Source organism: Sceloporus occidentalis, unplaced genomic scaffold (assembly GCF_023333645.1).
Source record: "Sceloporus occidentalis isolate IW3139 unplaced genomic scaffold, rSceOcc1.0.p SCAF_5, whole genome shotgun sequence".
In the NCBI taxonomy this organism is placed as follows: domain Eukaryota; kingdom Metazoa; phylum Chordata; class Lepidosauria; order Squamata; family Phrynosomatidae; genus Sceloporus; species Sceloporus occidentalis.
In genome coordinates this window covers 159,479,481-159,497,516 of record NW_028316985.1, presented here as the reverse complement: position 1 = coordinate 159,497,516, position 18,036 = coordinate 159,479,481, and the positions used below count along the sequence as shown (strand labels likewise).

At 38.8% G+C, this 18,036-nt stretch overlaps 1 protein-coding gene across 24 annotated transcripts in view; it reads right to left on the bottom strand.

Moving 5' to 3' along the window:
* Positions 1-18,036, bottom strand: part of CAMK2D (calcium/calmodulin dependent protein kinase II delta) — a 172,340-nt gene that overhangs the window by 53,248 nt on the left and 101,056 nt on the right. For 14 of the 24 annotated variants that reach the window (XM_089525907.1, XM_089525915.1, XM_089525916.1 and 11 more), the window contains exons 6-9: positions 15,095-15,167; positions 6,502-6,604; positions 3,599-3,682; positions 45-139 (exon numbers count right to left, since the gene is read on the bottom strand). In XM_089525907.1, the coding sequence (XP_089382033.1) occupies positions 45-139; positions 3,599-3,682; positions 6,502-6,604; positions 15,095-15,167 (355 nt within the window). Of the gene's footprint in view, positions 1-44; positions 140-3,598; positions 3,683-6,501; positions 6,605-14,104; positions 14,178-15,094; positions 15,168-18,036 lie in introns of all 24 variants that reach the window. The other 10 variants (XM_089525909.1, XM_089525917.1, XM_089525926.1 and 7 more) reach the window with 1 other exon arrangement.

The following is an 18,036-nucleotide window of genomic DNA, read 5'->3' as shown; positions in this document are numbered from 1 at the left end:
TTGCCACCAGAAAAACAAGAGAAACCGAGGCAGACATTACTTACATCATATGCGCCAGCCTTGATCTGTTGGTAAAGTCTATGTTGATCTTCATCCCAAAAGGGAGGGTATCCCACCAAGAGAATATAGAGAATAACACCTGGGAAATGTCCATAATACCATGAAATTAATTAGGCAAAATAACTCAAATAATTACACAGGTCTGCCATGAAAAAATATTTTTCAATATTGTAGCTGTTTAAAATGTATTTTGAGGTGATGAATTTGGGAAAAAAACACAATTAAATTGTATCATGCACTGTTCTTTCACAAATTCAATATTTTTATCAATTCAGTTGTTATTCAACTTTAGTTAAGTGTGGACACTGATGTACCAATGTAATTTCTTTTAGTGTTTTTCAATAGTTTCCTGTGTTTCGTATCAGCAAATATTGGTGTTTTGAAAGCCTATTAGAAGACTTTAATCCCTTTCTTATTCTTTGCATGATAATTCTATGCAGGATCATTTCATTTAGGTACATATGACAACATAAAAACTTCAAGGGAAGTTTGCAAAAAACAACAACAACAAAAACCCCAAAACTATTGGTGATGGAGGTTGTGTTTTGATTTAGAATGCCAAATTCCTATAAAACCAGCATATACGTTTAATAAAGTTTTTATGACCCTAAACTTTGCAGGCCTGTGTGATTATTTGACACAGATCACATGGGAAAACCAATCTACTAAAGAAAAATTGTTACAATGTTTTTGCAGACTCCAGTTTAGTGTATAGAGACAATGAAAATGCCTGTTTCCTCCAGTGAAGTACAGTACACACTTCTGAATCAGAGGATGGAAAAGTTACTTTTTAGGACTAAAACTCCCAGAAACTTGGTTAGGTCAGTAGCTTCTGTATGTTTTAGTCCACTAAATATACTTTTCCACAGCCTTTGCCCTGAATAGAAGTGCCTCTTCTTCCCCTTTTCATAACAGCTATGAGAAACTTCATAGGGAAGAGGAGTAATGTGGGCCACTTAATTTATAGCAGAGCAGGTTTGGTCGAACATTTGAACTTTTCCTGCAGAAACTGTTTTCCTTCAACTGTCTGGGGAAGGGGATGAGTTTGTAGATTTTAAAAAAGCGAAAGCAATTATATTAAGAATGCTTTCTATGAAGTCTAAAATACAAGCTCCATTCAGAATTCTATAAGGCAGTCTGTTCAAAATTCCAACAGATGTTGCAATTTTGTGAGCAAATCAATGGTGACCAAAACAATGGCACTGTGTCATTGGAATTCCTTGGATGTCCAAATTTTGAGTGCAAAGAGAAAATGTTTAAGCATACTGCTGGAATCATATAGATTTCCTATTGGAAAATTTATGTATTGCATTCTCCTTTCCCTCCTTAGAGAGATAGGGACTTCCCTCTAGCTGTCTCATTCTATCTAAACATGTGACTTTGGTCACTCACTCTTGGAGGCTGTTTAACAGACTCTCTCTCAAGATTCTAAATAGTCTCCTCTTAGTCTCAGTCAGAATAACAGTCTCCTCTGAATGAGGTTAACAGTCTCTTCCTACTATATTAAAGATGGTGAGATTTCATTTCTATACCTAAACCATCACCAGTTAGGACAGGATTTAGTTTATCATGTATTTCTTTATTAAAGTCATTATTATTTGTTTTTAAACTACAAACTGCATGTTTGTTTTTTGGAGTACGTCTTTATTCTTTAGGAAGGGAGATTTAGAATAAATAGTCTGACCCACACTTTTGCTGCTCTGCTGCTGAAAGCTGAACTCTAACAGGTTTAACTTTCATACTTGATATTTTTGTTTCCCTTTAAAAGGGTTAACACCCTGGGAAACTCAAAGTGCACCCCACACTTCCAGATAAATGGGGACCTCAATTATATCGAAGTCTCTGTGCTTGTGGACTTCCCTCCTACTGAAATAATGATCAATATGTCGATATTCAGTAGGTAAGAATGGGAGAGTGAGCTCATGGCATCAGAGATGGGTTCAGAAGACATGATTCCTCTCCTTGTCCATAACGTGCTCATGAGTGGCTATTGTTTAAATGGTCAAGTGATGATAGCATGCACTTGCTAAAGACTCAGGGGTGAATCAGACGGATATGAAGGAGCAGCCAGAGGCCATTCCAGCCCCAATCAAGCCAGAGATGGCCCCCTCCTGAAGCGGGCTGCCACCATAGTCCCAAATGCACTGCTGGCAGGAGCAGATTAAATCTGCTCCTTTTGCTGACAGCTTTGGGCCTTCTTAGGCATCGTCTAAATACCACACCCCTGATGCAGCTGGCAGCAGCGTCATTTGGCCTATCTTCTTTGGGCCTCAGTCATGATACTGTGTTCCTAGATATGTGTAGAACAATCTTTCAACTTTTTAAAGAAATCCATTTGCTTCCCCTGAGACAGCTGCATAAGATATGTGACTCCAAAGACTCTCCATCTTTATTGAACAAAAGTTGCAACCACAACCAAAAGAGTAACATCTAATCTGGCTATGAGAAATGTTTTTGTAACTGACAATGCATTGTGACATGAATTCCATAGCACTAAGCCATGGCAACCAAATAATGTCAAACTGGATTATTTCTGCAGTGCGGATGCAGCCAAGGTACTAGCACACTTTGGAAGATCAGGCTAAAGACCTTGTAAAACTACAAATCCTAGGATTCCATAGGATGAAGCATAATCACTTTAATTGGTATCAAACTGCATTATTTCTTCAGTGTAGGTACTCCTTTGATTTCATATGATTTCGGAAGATAAAAAAGATCTGAATCCAGAGTGACTTAGGGAGCTGGTATGTTTAGCCTAGAGAAGAAAGGTTAAGAGGTGATATGATAGTCCTGTTTAAATATTTGAAGGGGTGTCATATTGAGGATGGAACAAGCTTATTTTCTGCTGCTCCAGAGAACAGGACCTGGAACAATGGATCCAAACTACAGGAAAGGAGATTCCACTTCAACATTAGGAAGAACTTCCTGATAGTATGAGCTATTCGACAGTGGAATACACTGCCTCAGAGTGTGGTGGAGTCTCCTTCTTTGGAGGTTTTTAAAACATAGGCTGGATGACCAACTGTCATGGGTGCTTTGGTTGTGTATTCGTGCATGGCAGGGGGTTGCACAATGGCCCTTGAGGTCCCTTCCAACTCTATGATGCAATGATTCTAGTATCAGGTCTAGGTAATAGTTGGAGGAAAGACCACCAGGGATCTCTAGATAGGGCAAGAAATCTTGCCTACAACTCTGCTGTTAGTGAAAGCTGCTACCAGTAAAGGTTGACAATACATTGGTCTATAGTGGAACTTGGTATAAGGCACCTACCTATTCTCTTTAGTTTGTGACAGTATGAGTGAATACCAGTGCAGCTTTGGCATGCCCTACAGATCATGAAGCTGCTAATATCCTCAAGGACACCATAGTAAATAAACAGTGAGCCAGAAAAAATACCAAACCAAACCAAAAACCCTCTGAGCATGAGAATAAAATTTAGCACAGGTTTATTTCATTGGTTTCCTCCATCTCACTCACCCCTTCTATGGAAGCATTTTAAAAGAAAGACAAAATCCATCTCATATTAAAATTTCCTTACCACATGCCCACATGTCCACTGGCTTTCCATAGGGGTCTTTTCGTAGCACCTCAGGGGACAGGTAACCTGGTGTACCGGCAAAACCTAGAAAGAAAGTATTCTTACAATTAATGGATATACCCATCATATTATTAGGCATGCTTATAAATACTTATCTGTATACTGGATTTTCACAATTTTTCCATCTCTGACTATCTGTTTCTACAATAGGGACATTTGCTCCCATAAATCAACTGTAGGCCTTGGGCTGTGAGGAAGCAAACTGACTCGCAAAGAATTTCAACAGGCACTGATCACATCAGTTCAGTCCCTTTTGGAAATGTGAGATATTTCCACTTAATCTTGTTTTATGCTGTAGGGTTTGAATGCTTCAGAGGCAAAATGACAACTAATTTGTGTTTCTTCCTTACTCTGCCATTTTTTCACCAGTGCCCTGAAGGAAGGTCTGAATGACTTCAACAAATTGGTGAGAGAATGAGATGTAACCTCCTTCAGATTATATTCAGGACACATTCAAGGTAAGAAACTGAACATCAGACCAGGCAGATTTTTCAGGAAGGGACACAAAGCTTATGTGGATCACCAATGGCCATTCCCAAAGCAGTGGGCAGGAAGAAATAGGAAAGGTCTGTAAGAGGAAAAATAAGTCTCCTATTTCCAAAGACTGGAAACCTATTGAAGGCTACATCTGCAGTGCAGAAATAATCCTGGTTGATGCCATTTTAACTGGCATCATTCAATGCTATGGAATTCTTGGATTTATAGTTTATTGTGACAGCACAGCTCTCTGACAGAGAATTCTAAATATATAACAAAACTATAAATCCAGGATTCCCTAAGACTGAGCCATGATAATTAAAGTGCTGTCAAACTGGATTATTTCTGGAGTGAGGATGCAGCTGTATCACTTCACTGGAGGCTGGAAGATCTGTTGTCACCTGGGCAGTGAATCCACTTTGAGTTTCACTCCAAACTTTACAAGTTCTATCTATCAGTTTAACACATCTTGGACAGAGAATTTAGCACTCTGGATTATCTCTTTTAAAATTCAGATTGAAACCCAGAGACTAACCCACTAAAAAGCAGCAGCTTCCATTCACTTTGACTAGTAACTAGGCACCTTTTGGAATAAAAAATACTGCTTAGGTTTCTTCAGATCTAACAGACAGAATAAGATGAACCATCTCCTGAACTGAATAAGGAATAAGGAATTTGTAAGGCACTACTTCCTTCCTGCACACCCAGCTTTCCCTGCCCTCTGTAGAGAGGAACTCTAGATCATGCAGAAACAAAGCTGTGATACAAACCAGGATATAACACTTAATGATTATCTGCCCATGTATTAATATTGGTAAGCAAAGACATTTTCATTCAAGTGCCTTTTATGAATCTAACTGACTGCTGAAAGACCAGTGCTGTACTGTCCTATCATCATCATCATCATCATCATCATCATCATCATCATCATCTTCATCATCATCATCATCCTTTTGTATCATTTTCAAAAAATAATAACTTCATCTATTTTAGCATTTTTGCACAAGAAACAGCATTTTCTTGTTGTACAAGAAACAGCATAGAAATACTATTTTCTATACAAAAAATGCTGTCTTCTGCACAAAACAAAGATGTGTGAATGCTGTGCAGAGTGAGTCCCAAACTGTAATGATTCTCATCAGTCTCGTATTCTTTCCATTAGAGGTTCTTAAAGCTCAAAAACAATCAAACAAACAAACAAACATGTTTTGTTATTTTACCAGTTTGAAAATATTTTTGAATATTCTTTCTACCCCTGTTTCCCATAGTCCTCTCCTATCCTCATAGGAGCCACTGTTAGCATTCTGCAGTGGCTCTTGAACTAGCCTGGCTTGCTTTTATCCTTAGTGATTTTTTAAGTCAATGAGCACTGTACATTGGACTACATCTCACAGAAAAGGATTATTAAGCAGCTAACAGGGATTGTTCAAGGTGACTGAAAATCCCAAAGTGATAAGGAAGTAGTTTTGCCCTCTCCTGCTGAAGGAATAAGCCAAGAAATGCTGTGAAAAACCAGGACAATGTTCACTTATTTAGGAAATTCTGCACTGAATAGGCTTTTGTTTGTTTGTTTGCCCTCTGTGTCAACATCACATTTTGTTTGCCTGGTGACCTGGGTTGGAGAACACTGCACTCTCGATATATGAGCTTAGTTTACAGTGATTGCTGTTGGCACTCCTGACTGTTATCCTCCCAAGAGTCTTGTGAGGGAGGTTCACCTGAGGAGGAACTTTGCTGGAGCCACAACTGCTTTCTGGTATATTGAGTTCAAAGGGAAGTAAAGCTCAAAATTTCTCAAGATGTGTTTACATGTGTGTAACATTTGAGAAAAATGCAGCTGGAATTTTGACTGAGTGTGTGTGTGTGTGTGAAAAACCAGGAACCATCCATAGCTCACATACTACAGGTTCTGCTCCACCTCATTTGATTTTCATGTGAACAAGATGGCATAGTATAAGCAAATAAGGTAACAATAGTATACAGGTTGAGTCTCCCTTATTCAAAATGCTTGGGGCCAGAGGCATTTTGGATTTCAATTTGTGTGTGTGTGTGTGTAGGATTTTGGAATATCTGTATTTGCATATACATCCATAATGAGATATTCTGGAGATGGGACCTAATTCTAAACACAAAATTAACTTATGTTTCATATGCACCTTATAGTCTCAAGGTAATTGTATACAAAAATTTTAATAATTTTGTGCAGCAAACAAAGTTTGTGTACATCAGAAAGCAAAGGTGTCACTATCTCAGCCACCCATGAAAAAAGTTTTGGTTTTTGGAATATTTTCGATTTCAGAATTCTGGATAAGGAAGACTCAACCTGTACACAGAAAAAATAAAGGACGAAAATATTATTTTCTTACCAAACCAGGCCTGTTGTTCACCTTGCACTTCAATGGCCAATCCAAAATCTGCCAGTTTTACAGCAGCTCCTTTTGACTTGCTAGCTAGAAGCAAATTCTCGGGCTTTTTAAAGGAAGGAAGGGGAAAATGCAAGATCAGTATTTTTTAAAATGACTTTTGAACAAGTTGGGATGATCCATACTGTCTATAATGGCGGGCGGAAGATACACTTGTTTTTGACAATTTCCTAGATAGGCCTATCAGCTTTGATGATGCTGGTTGCAGAGTTCTGCAAGTTCCAAGAAGTTAACATTTCAAAGCTCTGATTAGCTATTCAGAGCCTGTATGAGTACTTTCATAATCCTTTGGAAAAGTTTATACTGAAGAACCTGTTCATCAGATGAAGGCTGGTAGTACTAGGTTAGATGAATCATAGGTTCAAAACACATTGCAGAAATAATCTAGTCTGACACTGCTTTAACTACCCTGGCTCAGTGCTAGGGAATCCAGGGAATTGTAGTTTGTTGTAGCCTCAGAGCTCTCTGATAGAGAAGGCTAAATATCTCACAAAACTACAATTATTAGAATTCCCTAGCACTGGGCCAGGTCAGTTAAAGTGATGTCAAACTGGATTATTTCTGTGGTGTGTTTTGGTACATAGATCTACATTGTGGTGTCATGATGCTATATCATACACCAACTATTACACTGAGTATTCTTTGCCTAAGAAACCCCTATTGAATTCATGGGTTTGCCATAAGTTGCCAAGTGACTTGAAGGTGTGGACACATGCACAAGTTCACAACTACAGTGCACCTGTGTCATACGCAGGCATGATATATGTGGCTTTCAGCATACGCTGAAAGTCATGCTGGAAGGAGTGGCGCCATGCACTGAAACAGTAATGGTGTGTGTGCCTCTGGCGCGTGCTGCCGCCGCACCACCATAGGTACAAGCCCCATTAGTTTTAATGAGGCTCACGCATATGCGGAATTTCCCTTACGGGGGGGGGGGGGGAATCTGGAACAGATCCCCCGTGTAAAGGAAGGGACTACTGTATTACCAGACATTGTAAGAGGGAGAAAAGTGAATGAGTCCAAAAGTACCATTTGTCCTACATGTAAGACAGTCATTTCCAGCACTGAAGGGAGAGTTATCCTTATGTGGGTTGCTCCTCCCATTCACTCTGAAGGGCAGAAATGTCTTTTCTGAAAGTGTCCATTAGGGGGAGTATTTGTCCACTGCTTACTTAATGTTAGCTGTTGGTAGGGCTCAGAAATTTGAACTGACCACTTTGTAATAACAGTGATAATTTTTAACACTAACAAACAAGGGCATCTGACATCTAAAACTAGTTTTAAAAAAAACAACACTGAAGAAAGTTCTTGTTGAGGTGGCAGTTTTCTAATATTTAGCACTTTAAAATGGACTAAAAAATTTAAAAATTAATATTCAGGAATAAACACATTAAAAGGCTCCAGGGTTCTCGGGAAAGGGCCAGGGAACAACTGATCTAAGTTAAACACATAATATTGTGTCATGTCTAATATTGCATGTCTGGTTAAAATCTGATATTGCTAATCTACCTTTACTATTTGTATCATAAGGGTGGAAACCCATAAAGATTTATTTTTATTTTATTTATTTTATTTTATTTTAAATGAAGCTATCTTAAATGTAATGAAAATGAATTATTTACATTTCTAGTTGGCAGATTTTTATACCAAGCAATCTTTTCATGTGCATTATTTTATTTTTATGTTATATTTTATATTGATGCTGGTCTTTGACCGTAATAAAGAATTTCATTTCATTTCCATTAGGGGGAGCAGCCTTCCATACAGGCCAATCAATGTTTCAACTTCTAATGCTCCTAGATGGACTTAGCTGTCCTGAGTATTAGGCCATTTGCCATTCTATTAAACTATCCTCTTTCTCCTCCACCACTGTCTTTCATTTTCATTTTCTTTCTTTCTTTTTTAGCAAAAAGGTGGGAAAGGTGAGAGAAATGGCGGGGGGGATGGGACAACAAGTTTAGCTAGGAGATCCAGGCTGGGACTCCCATCTTTACGACTGCCCTTCCCTGATTACATACATGAGACAACATATACACCAGCTATTAACTACTAGAGTGTGCAGGATGTTTCTCCAGTCTCTGGAGTGACTGGGACTTCCCTCTTGCTCTGAACCAGTCTAGGAATGCCTGCAACCCACAGTCTCCTGGTGCTCATGAAGAGGTGAGCAGGATAGGCAAGGTTTGGGATAGACAAATGTAAGGAAAAGATCCTTTTTAAGGCAAAAAGGTGAAGGAAAGGGAAGATGGAGTCAAACTGTGTTGTTTCCTATTGAATCTAAAGGCAGAAACTAGATTGGTCTGTATGGAGCATTGTTCCACCTTCGGGGCACTCTCAGAAAAGGCTTGTCAGGTCTTGCCTATAGGCGTGAATGGGAAGAGCAATCCACACAAGGATAGGCAAATACTGGGGAACTGTTTTTTATATGCCAAAAATTATTTTTTTTAAAAAAAAAAAACCAAACACAATTATGGCTAGAGTCCTGTTTCTGCATTATGACAATGTAGGTGATGTTAACAAGAGAAAAAGGGTCATGGGACAACAGCCATGAAGCAAGTAAGATACTGGAGAAATAGGTGGTTCAGAGCTAGCTTTTTTCTCCCTTCCTTTGCCTTAAACTTGTGAACTTCAAAAAATCCAAATATTAGTTTGGCCCACCAGCAGGGTTCTAGCTCATGGTTACTACAATATTCACTATATTTCTTCTGTATCTAACAAATGAATCTGCAAGAGTCCTTTATTAAAGGAAGAGAAAAAGGTTGGCAAAGATTAATTCCTGGAAAGCACTGCTTATGCAAACTGCTTAAAGCACTGAATGATCCAATTTGCTATTAAGCTTCAAAACCCAATGCAGTAGGCTGTTAGGTTACAAACAAACACGCACACACCAAGTAGGTAAACTTATTCTATTTACAGCATATGACTATTAAAAGAAGTAGGTTTGTTTTCCTCCCACTCCATTAGACATACTTAATACCTGTCAACAAATAATTTTGGTACCAAAGTACAGTAAAGCCAACTTCATTATCAAAAGGAAGTAAATACACATTGTTACAAAACAGCCACACAGTTTAATAACAAGCTCAGTTGACGTTGGGACAGCTGGACTCTACCTTTAAAGGGACATGCATCAGCCATTTCAGGACAACTGAAAATGTTAACATGGTGGTCATGCGAGAGATCTGAGGAAGTTGAGGCAAATATGCACAACTGAAGGAAGATATGGGAGCACAATTTGGAGAGTTCATCCAGGAAAGGAGCAAATCAGAGTCTGGGCCATAATGTTGTGTATTAGCTGCAGTCATGCATGTGGCAGAAAGGAGACAGCCATTTTACTTTGCTCTTGTTCATCACAGCATGGAAATGGTCATACAGCATTTCTTGGTGAGAGCATCAAATTTATAGTTTGCATTAAAGTGCAGGAGCAATTTTAAAATCATTTCAACTAGGGATGATTATTTTGTCACAAAGGCTATTGTCTCTGCTTCAGGGACTTTTTCAATGTGAATGAAGATCTTGGTTCAAGTCTAAATAAAGTTAGTTGGCCTCAACTCTCAAAGAAACAAATATAACAAATTAAGTATGAGTATTTTGTGTTCATTCTGATGGATTTGAACAACACAACATTGTTGTGTTTTAGCTTAAGTTTCACTGATTTCAGTGAGTCTAGCCTAAGTATTATTAAATTTGTTCAAACCATCATTTTAATGAGCATCACTCAGTATTAACTTTCATTGGTTTGAAGCCACAAGACTTCAGAAATTTTATGTATCTCAGTTTTGCACACAATATGTTTTGAATTTCATTCAATGCTTTCTAAAATTAGCAATCCTTCAGATGGACAGTAACTTGAAAGGACACATGGTTGCTATACAATTATGTACTAATCAAGTACATCACCACTGGCTCCACACCTACGAAATTTCTTTCCCAGGGAATTTTAGAAGAGTTTTAGGTGATAAGTGAAGATTAAATTGCTTGGAAGGACTTACAGTGTTAAAACAAACGAACAAGCAAATAAACAAACAGGGAATCTTTACTGGTTGACAGAAAAAAAGGAGATGGCTTTTATAGATAATATGTTGCACTCCTCTTTTCCGTGTATAATATAAAGTTTCTGTTATTGGTATCATTAACTCAAGTGTAATCCACATTAAACTTCAGTGTTTGTATAGGGAATTAAAAATAAATTCTGGATAGGTAAATAAATAACGTGTGTGTGTGTGTTTATATCCAGTGTTGGTAGAATTAAAAAATTTACCCATGTTAGTCTGTGGAATCAGTATGTGGAGAGATCTTGTAGCATCTTGGAGACTAAGGCCTGTTACAGACTGCCAAAATGAAGCTGCTACGGGTCTCTTTGGAAGTATGCTGTTTAAACGATGCATGCATCCTAAGAGCCCAGAGGTCGCACCAAAGCCACGCTCCAGTCCTAAGGACTAGAGTGCAGCTTTGGTGCAGCTTCCGGATTCTTAGGACCCATGCATCATTTAAACAGCATACCTGCAAAGAGACCCGAAGCAGCTTTATTTTGGCAGTCTGTAACAGGCCAATCTGAAAGAAATAAATTGGCAGCATGAGCTTTTGTAGACTTGTCTACTTCCTCATATGCATTTGGTGGAGTGGAAGCCAGCACAGACAGACAGACAGACAGACAGACACACATATATATAGCGCAATTGGTATGTGAGGATGTCAATTCAAATTACAAATCCTTTGTGTATGGAAATGAAGTTGCAGGTCCAGTTTTAATGACAGTCATTAGTGCACAAAGGCATAGGAAACTGGTCTTTGTGCATGGAGATGAACTGGCAGATCCAGTTTTGCAATGGGACTAGCCTGTGGTGAGAAGAACAGATGAAGATGGGGTCAGATAGTACTGAAGTGTGTAGCGAGTCAGGAAACCATTGACTTTGTTCAATCCTTTGCTGAGGGACTGTAGTTTGTGAATGAATTCCAATTCTGCTAATTCTCTTTCCAATCTACCTCTGTAGTTCTTTTGTTCAGTGACCTCTGTTCTGAGGTCTGGATATTGAAATGTTCTGCCACCGGGTTTTGTGTATTCCCATTGCTAATGCCTGATTTATGTCCATTTATCCTCTTGTGCAGGGACTGACCTGTGGAGTGCTGAAGGGCATTGCTGACACAGTATGGCATAGATCACATTGAAGGATGGGCACGTGAAGGCCCCCCTAATATTGTAGGTGATGCCATTAGGTCTCATGATGACATTTCCTGGATAAATATGTGGGCAGAATTGGTTTGTGATAAGGCTAAGTACCTGTGTCACCATCTTTGTCATGTGTTGTCCTGTAGGTGCGTACCTGTTTGTGGTTTGGATGCTGTTTGCAGGCGAGTAATGGTTGCTACCATGAGCTCTTGAAAGAGTGGCATATATATCTGTGCCTGGCTTCCAATCCACCAAATGCATCTGAGGAAGTAGACTGAGGTCTACGAAGGGTCATGTTGCCAATTTCTTTCTTTCAGTAAGTCTCAAAGGTGCTACAAGATCTCCAATGTTGTATTTTTGCCTTTGTAATGAAAACCAATAATCCAGTTTGAGACCATTTTAACTGCCCTGACTCAATGCTAGGAAATTCTGGGAACAGCAATTTTCTGAGACATTTAGCATTCTCTGTCAGAGAGTTCTGGTGCCACAATAAGCTACAATTCCAATTGGATTATTTCTGCAGTGTGTTTTGGACCCAAGAAATCACCTCTCAGTTCTGTACTGATGGGGGAATTTTGGTTACATAATTGCTGAGACAGAATGCACAAATAATTCAAAATAGTTTCCTTTTCTTTTTGTCAATGATACTGACAGATTGAGACAAGTGTGGCACAAGGCCGAATGGTGCATGAATCATTCATTGCATATGTCAACCTGGCAGTGGCAAGAGGCGTTAAAAACAGCAGGAACTTCTGTGCTCCTTTTGAAGGACAGTAAATACACATAGCTAATAACTGTAAATCTGAGCTTCTCAGATATTTTGCAGGGCAAATGACAGAAAATGTAATCCTAAAAGTATTCTGTTATGGACAGATTAGATCCTATTCTCCTTAATGAGAAAGATTTGCATGTGTCTTTTCTCCTTCATTTTGAGTCAAACACAGCACAGAGAGTTAGAGCATTTTCAACTGATGTACTATAGCATACATTCTTGATGATTAGTGACAACATCCTCCTATGCATGAAGTGTTTGCCTGGATAGGTAAACATATACGCTAGAGGAGTCTCGATATATTATTTATGTTTTACATAAATTATGCAGTAACACATACATTTTTCACTGATGTGTTTTGGAGACACCTATTTATTCATACTTATGTCGATGTCAGGCATTCAAGAATGAGAACTTAGAGAAAATTACAAAAACACAAACTGAAAACTATATATTTATATGCACACATTTGAGGAAGAGGAGAAAGAGAAAGAGAAAGAGTTCTCTCATAAAATAATTACTGTTGGACTCTGGGGATGGGAATCTTACAATCTTAGTTTGAAGGAGTTGCAAGAACCACCTAGTCTAACTCCTTGCCATTCAAAAACACACAATTACAACACTTCTTAAAGATGCCCATCCAACCTTTGTTTAAAGACCTCTAAAGAAGGAGAGTATACTAACCCCCCAAGTCAGTCTATTCTACTGTCAAACAGTTCTTAACAGTAAAGATCTATCTAACATTTATGTGGAGCCTCTTGTAATTTGAATTCATTGGTTCATGTTCTAGCCACTGGAGCAGCAGAAAACAGGAATACTCCACCTTCTGCATGGCATTCCTTCAGCTATTTAAAAATGGCTATCATGACACCTGTCAGTCTTCTCTGGGAAATGAATCCAATGCTGGCTCTGCAAAAGATGTGGACTCTCGTTCAAAAATAATTTTGACTCTTACTTAGTCAAATAAATACAGTATATCATCAGCTTGGGAGTGATGATTGACCAGCTATATCAAGATCAACAGTACTAAACAAACACTCTAAGGAGGCCATATTTTCTGCACTATACTAATCACTTCCAGGGTTAGAGGAGACTAACTTCTTTGCCTGTGATATAGTGTGTGAATTTGGGAAGAATTGAAATAAACAAATCACCTGTATAAAATAGGAAGCTCACTCTGCTATCCTATGATCCTGCCTAAATCAATCGTACAGCTGAGGAAGAAGATTTCAAATGTGAACTGATGCCTATCCTGACCATATCATGCTTTTTTCCAATGCTCACCTCACAACTTTGCATCACTGAATTTGAAACAGACTGATGTGGGACACAGTGGTGAAGTCAAGTACAACTTTAGAGCTTTTTAGTAATTTATTCCTATGCATAATTTCAGCTCTGTTTATACCAAAGGGGAAAATAAAAGGAAAAAGTTCTTGAATCTGCAAAGGAAGGGTAGCAGCGTGATTCTTTGTGTGGACCTTTGCAAATTGTCTGAGCAATGTGTGAATTAATAAATGGATGTCTCTTTGCCGCCACATGCAAAAATGCAGCTGAACTGTGCTCTGATACTGTGGCGTGTGGTACTCTTTCCCAACAGCATTACTCACCTTCAAGTCCCGATGGACTACGCCCATCTGATGACAGTGTAGCACAGCCTCCAGGATCTGTTGAATGCAATGACTGCATGCAAACACCAGGGGGCGTGTGTTAGTTCCAAGCTGTACACTCACTATCTGTATCCCCTCAGTGAGACTGGGTTAAAGTGCAAAACTAGCAAACAACTGAGATTGTGATGTACAACCTCTGGAAATGTAGCCACATTCCTCAGCTAGAGCAGCTACTGCCTCAGAGACTTTCAAAACCTCTCCTTTTGCCTGATTTGGTTCAGTAGTATGAAGAGAGGAGAAAAGAAGGGCAAGGGTTCCACTTTAGCAGACAAGTCCTGCTCCATAGGCTTCATAGACTAGCTGATCAGACCGAATAAAACTGCTTTCAAGCTTGTATTAAATATCTGGGACTGTTTACCCTTTCTTTTCCTCTTTCATCGAGATGACTCTTTCTCACCAGTTACCCTGAAGGTACAATTATAGCACTGGGGATAAATTATTCACTCTTCATGGTTTCATTTAGCCAAGCAATTCTTTGCTCACTTTTGCCTGAGGGTTCGTCCTACTCTAGCAGAGCAATGTGAGGCCAGTTGTTCTGCTCCCATAACCCATGGTCTCTGAACAGAAGTGGTGTTTAAACCTGCAGGCTAACATATATCACAGGCAAAGTTGAACTGCAGGTGCCAAGGAGCATGGTTAAGTCAAATGCCTTCTAAAATGTGTGGAAGGTATTCACCACACCACATTGTATCATAGAAGGTCACTGTTTCCCAACACCTTTTTTTCAACTTTGGCTGTAATGTATGATAGACCGTGGCACTTGCAAACTGGAAAGCAGCATCATGCATTATCCATTTGTCATATGAAAGGTGACAAGAGATAGCCAAAGGAACTTCTCAGCTGACCCACCCTTAAATCTCAAGCCAGAGGAGAGAGAGAAAAGAGAGAAAGAGAAACTTCTTAGCCAATCTATGGGCACCAGATACTGACCTTGAGGTCCCTGTGAACTATGCCATTTAGGTGACAATGATTAACACTTTCTAGAATCTGCTGTATACAATGACTGCAAAGATACAAGGGCAGAATGGAAGGGAAAAACATTTTAAAGGCACATCATCACACCAAATGCAAAACTCAAACAAAAATAACTTAAAATTATAAGAAATAGAAAATAATTAAATCACATTTTTGGACACATTTCAATTATACAGTGAAAGGGAACAGGGCAAGTCTTTCTTTCTCTCTAAGTGAGCGTGAGTATATGTACATATATACTATACATACACTCACAGAGAGAGAGAGAGAGAGGCATACAGAAAATTATTTTTAAGATTTATCAAAAAATAAATGACATTGAACACATACATGTGACATTGCTAGACATGGTCCTTTGTGTTTTATTTGATGCTATTTTTTCATTCCTTGTGAACCATAAAAATGTTGTCAATATGAACTGGATAGAGATCAGAGAATTAGAAGGGGGGGAAAGGTTACTGTGTGCATTAGCCAGACATGAATTTACAGTGGGTTTTGCATATTGGTCAGTCACTATGTGTATCTCAGAACAATGTTTAAAAATATGTGGAATACAAGGCCATCAAACAGTTGATCAGTAGGAATATTCTCCTTTTGAAATCTGTGCAGATTCTTTGGTCAATGTGTACATTGCCCAACACACCTTAGAAATTATGTGTATTGAATAGACAATAAACACAATTCTACACTCATACTCCTAATACAATGGCCAATGGGTGGCCTAAACGACCCAAGGATTTTTAATATAGATTCTCCATTCAATGCATATTAACCCCAAAATCACTAAGAATATAAATTCTTAGGAGTGTGTTTTTTAAAATCTCATTAGGGTGTTTCTGATCTGTGCAGACACATACACCAAGTCAATATTTGTACAAGAGGAACAGAAAGGGATAAGTACAAACAAAACAAAACAACAACAAAAAAGGCACAAGAAAATATTTCTGACACCTGAATAGACTCTGATAGGGAAAAAAATCTGTAAAAAATTTATCATTCACAGAACCCAGAATCCCTGAAAACCTGAACCAGGAGGCTAGAGGTGGGCTCTGGAACAGTGAAAAAGGTAGCATATGGGTATCCAAAGTGAAAGAAAGATTAGTGAAAATTCTGTCTCTTCCTAGTAAGATCCACTCCGTTATATGTGATTTTTAATGGACTGAATTAAAAACATTTGCTAAACCCAGCAATAAACAGGGAGAACCAGGATACTGTTGAAGATGAAATTAAACATCCCTGGTTCAAGTGCAAAGGAAATTCTAACACACCTCATTCATTTATATATTTATTGACTAAATATAACATGAAATAATTGAGGCTTAAATGGCCTCTGATGGGTAAGTCCTACTGATTACAGTGGGTCATAAGACTAAAAACTCTCTCATATTCTTAAATTATTCATGGGAAAGAACAAAATCACATGCACCTGCAGTGGGGAGAATCATATAGATGAAAAAACATTCTTTTGTTTGTTTTTTTAGGAGTCAGGGATTTAGATATTTCACACTTTGATCCTAGATATTTCACCACCCAGCAACCTGTGGGAAGCAGCTTGTTAATGTTAATGACAAGTTAAAAATCACAGTGTGACCCCACCCCTTGCCGCTTCATGCAGAGAATAGACCAGAATTTTCCATATTACCAAAATCAATGTTTTGAAAAAGCCCTGTGATGAATAGGCTTCCTGCACAACAACCACAAAAATAACAATCATTACCATCTTGCATGGCTGGCTCAGTATCAAGCGAACTAAGGAGGTCAAGAGGATGGACTTATTAGCGATGATGACATATTCACCAGAGTGAATCAGGCAATTAGGTTCATTAAAGGGGCTCTAAACCAGCAGTTCACCAGAAATATGTGATAGGTACAGACTTACAAGTTGAAAGCAGCTGCCACAAGCAACTAGGAGGCTACCCATGTTTGTGAAGAGTCTCAGGGCTAGTTTCACTCAGCTATGTTAGAGTTTAAGCTCTTTTTCTATGGCTTAGCTAATGACGCTTTAATTGCATGCACATAACTCTTTTCCTCTGCTTATGCTCATGCTCTAAATAGGAGCTCTTTGTTATTTATATTATACCTACAGAATGATTTTTTAGAGCATGATGTAAACTTTCATATACAAAATAAAGCCTAACTTCTTCTAAGCTTATACATCCACACAGTTGGTTTGTTGCTTTGCACACCTCCAGATTCCAGACCTCCTGACCAGGACACAGAAGGAATCCCATAGAGACTTCAGTAGCTTATTCTGTCTCCTGACACAAGAGCTGAAAATACACCCTACAAAATATATCTTCCTTCCTGAGGGGAAGCTTAGAGGAAAGTGGCAACAGTCTACTAGCGATAGTTGGGACCCCTCCTCTCACCTCGTCAATGGGTGAAGACTTCACAAGCCCATGGGAATATATATATATATATATATATATATATATATAGAGAGAGAGAGAGAGAGAGAGAGAGAGAGGAATGGTGACAGGTAATGGTGGTGAAAAGCAACCTGAAAATCTAGATTATCAAGGAGGCTGGCCATAGATGCTGCTTTCTTTTGTTCTAGACACCAGTGGATGGAACGAAGAAGAGAATGATTCCTCTTGCTGAATTACTCCAAATCCCAAAATTCTGAATATGTTCCCTCATCCAGCTTGAGAATCCCTATGGGAAGATTTCTAGTTGAGTGTCCAGTATTCAGGCTAGGAAGACTAGCTAGGGGATTGTGATCCATCAGTATTGGTTTCCTTAGGGCTTGCTTGCATCCATGACTTTGGCAGACACCACTTACTGCGACTAAAAGCAGGCTAAGATGTTACCCACAGCCTTTCTGAAGCTCACTGCAAAATAGCCAGAAGAACCTATCAAATATGTAGTGTTGGTATGAAAACCTTCCACTTGTTCAC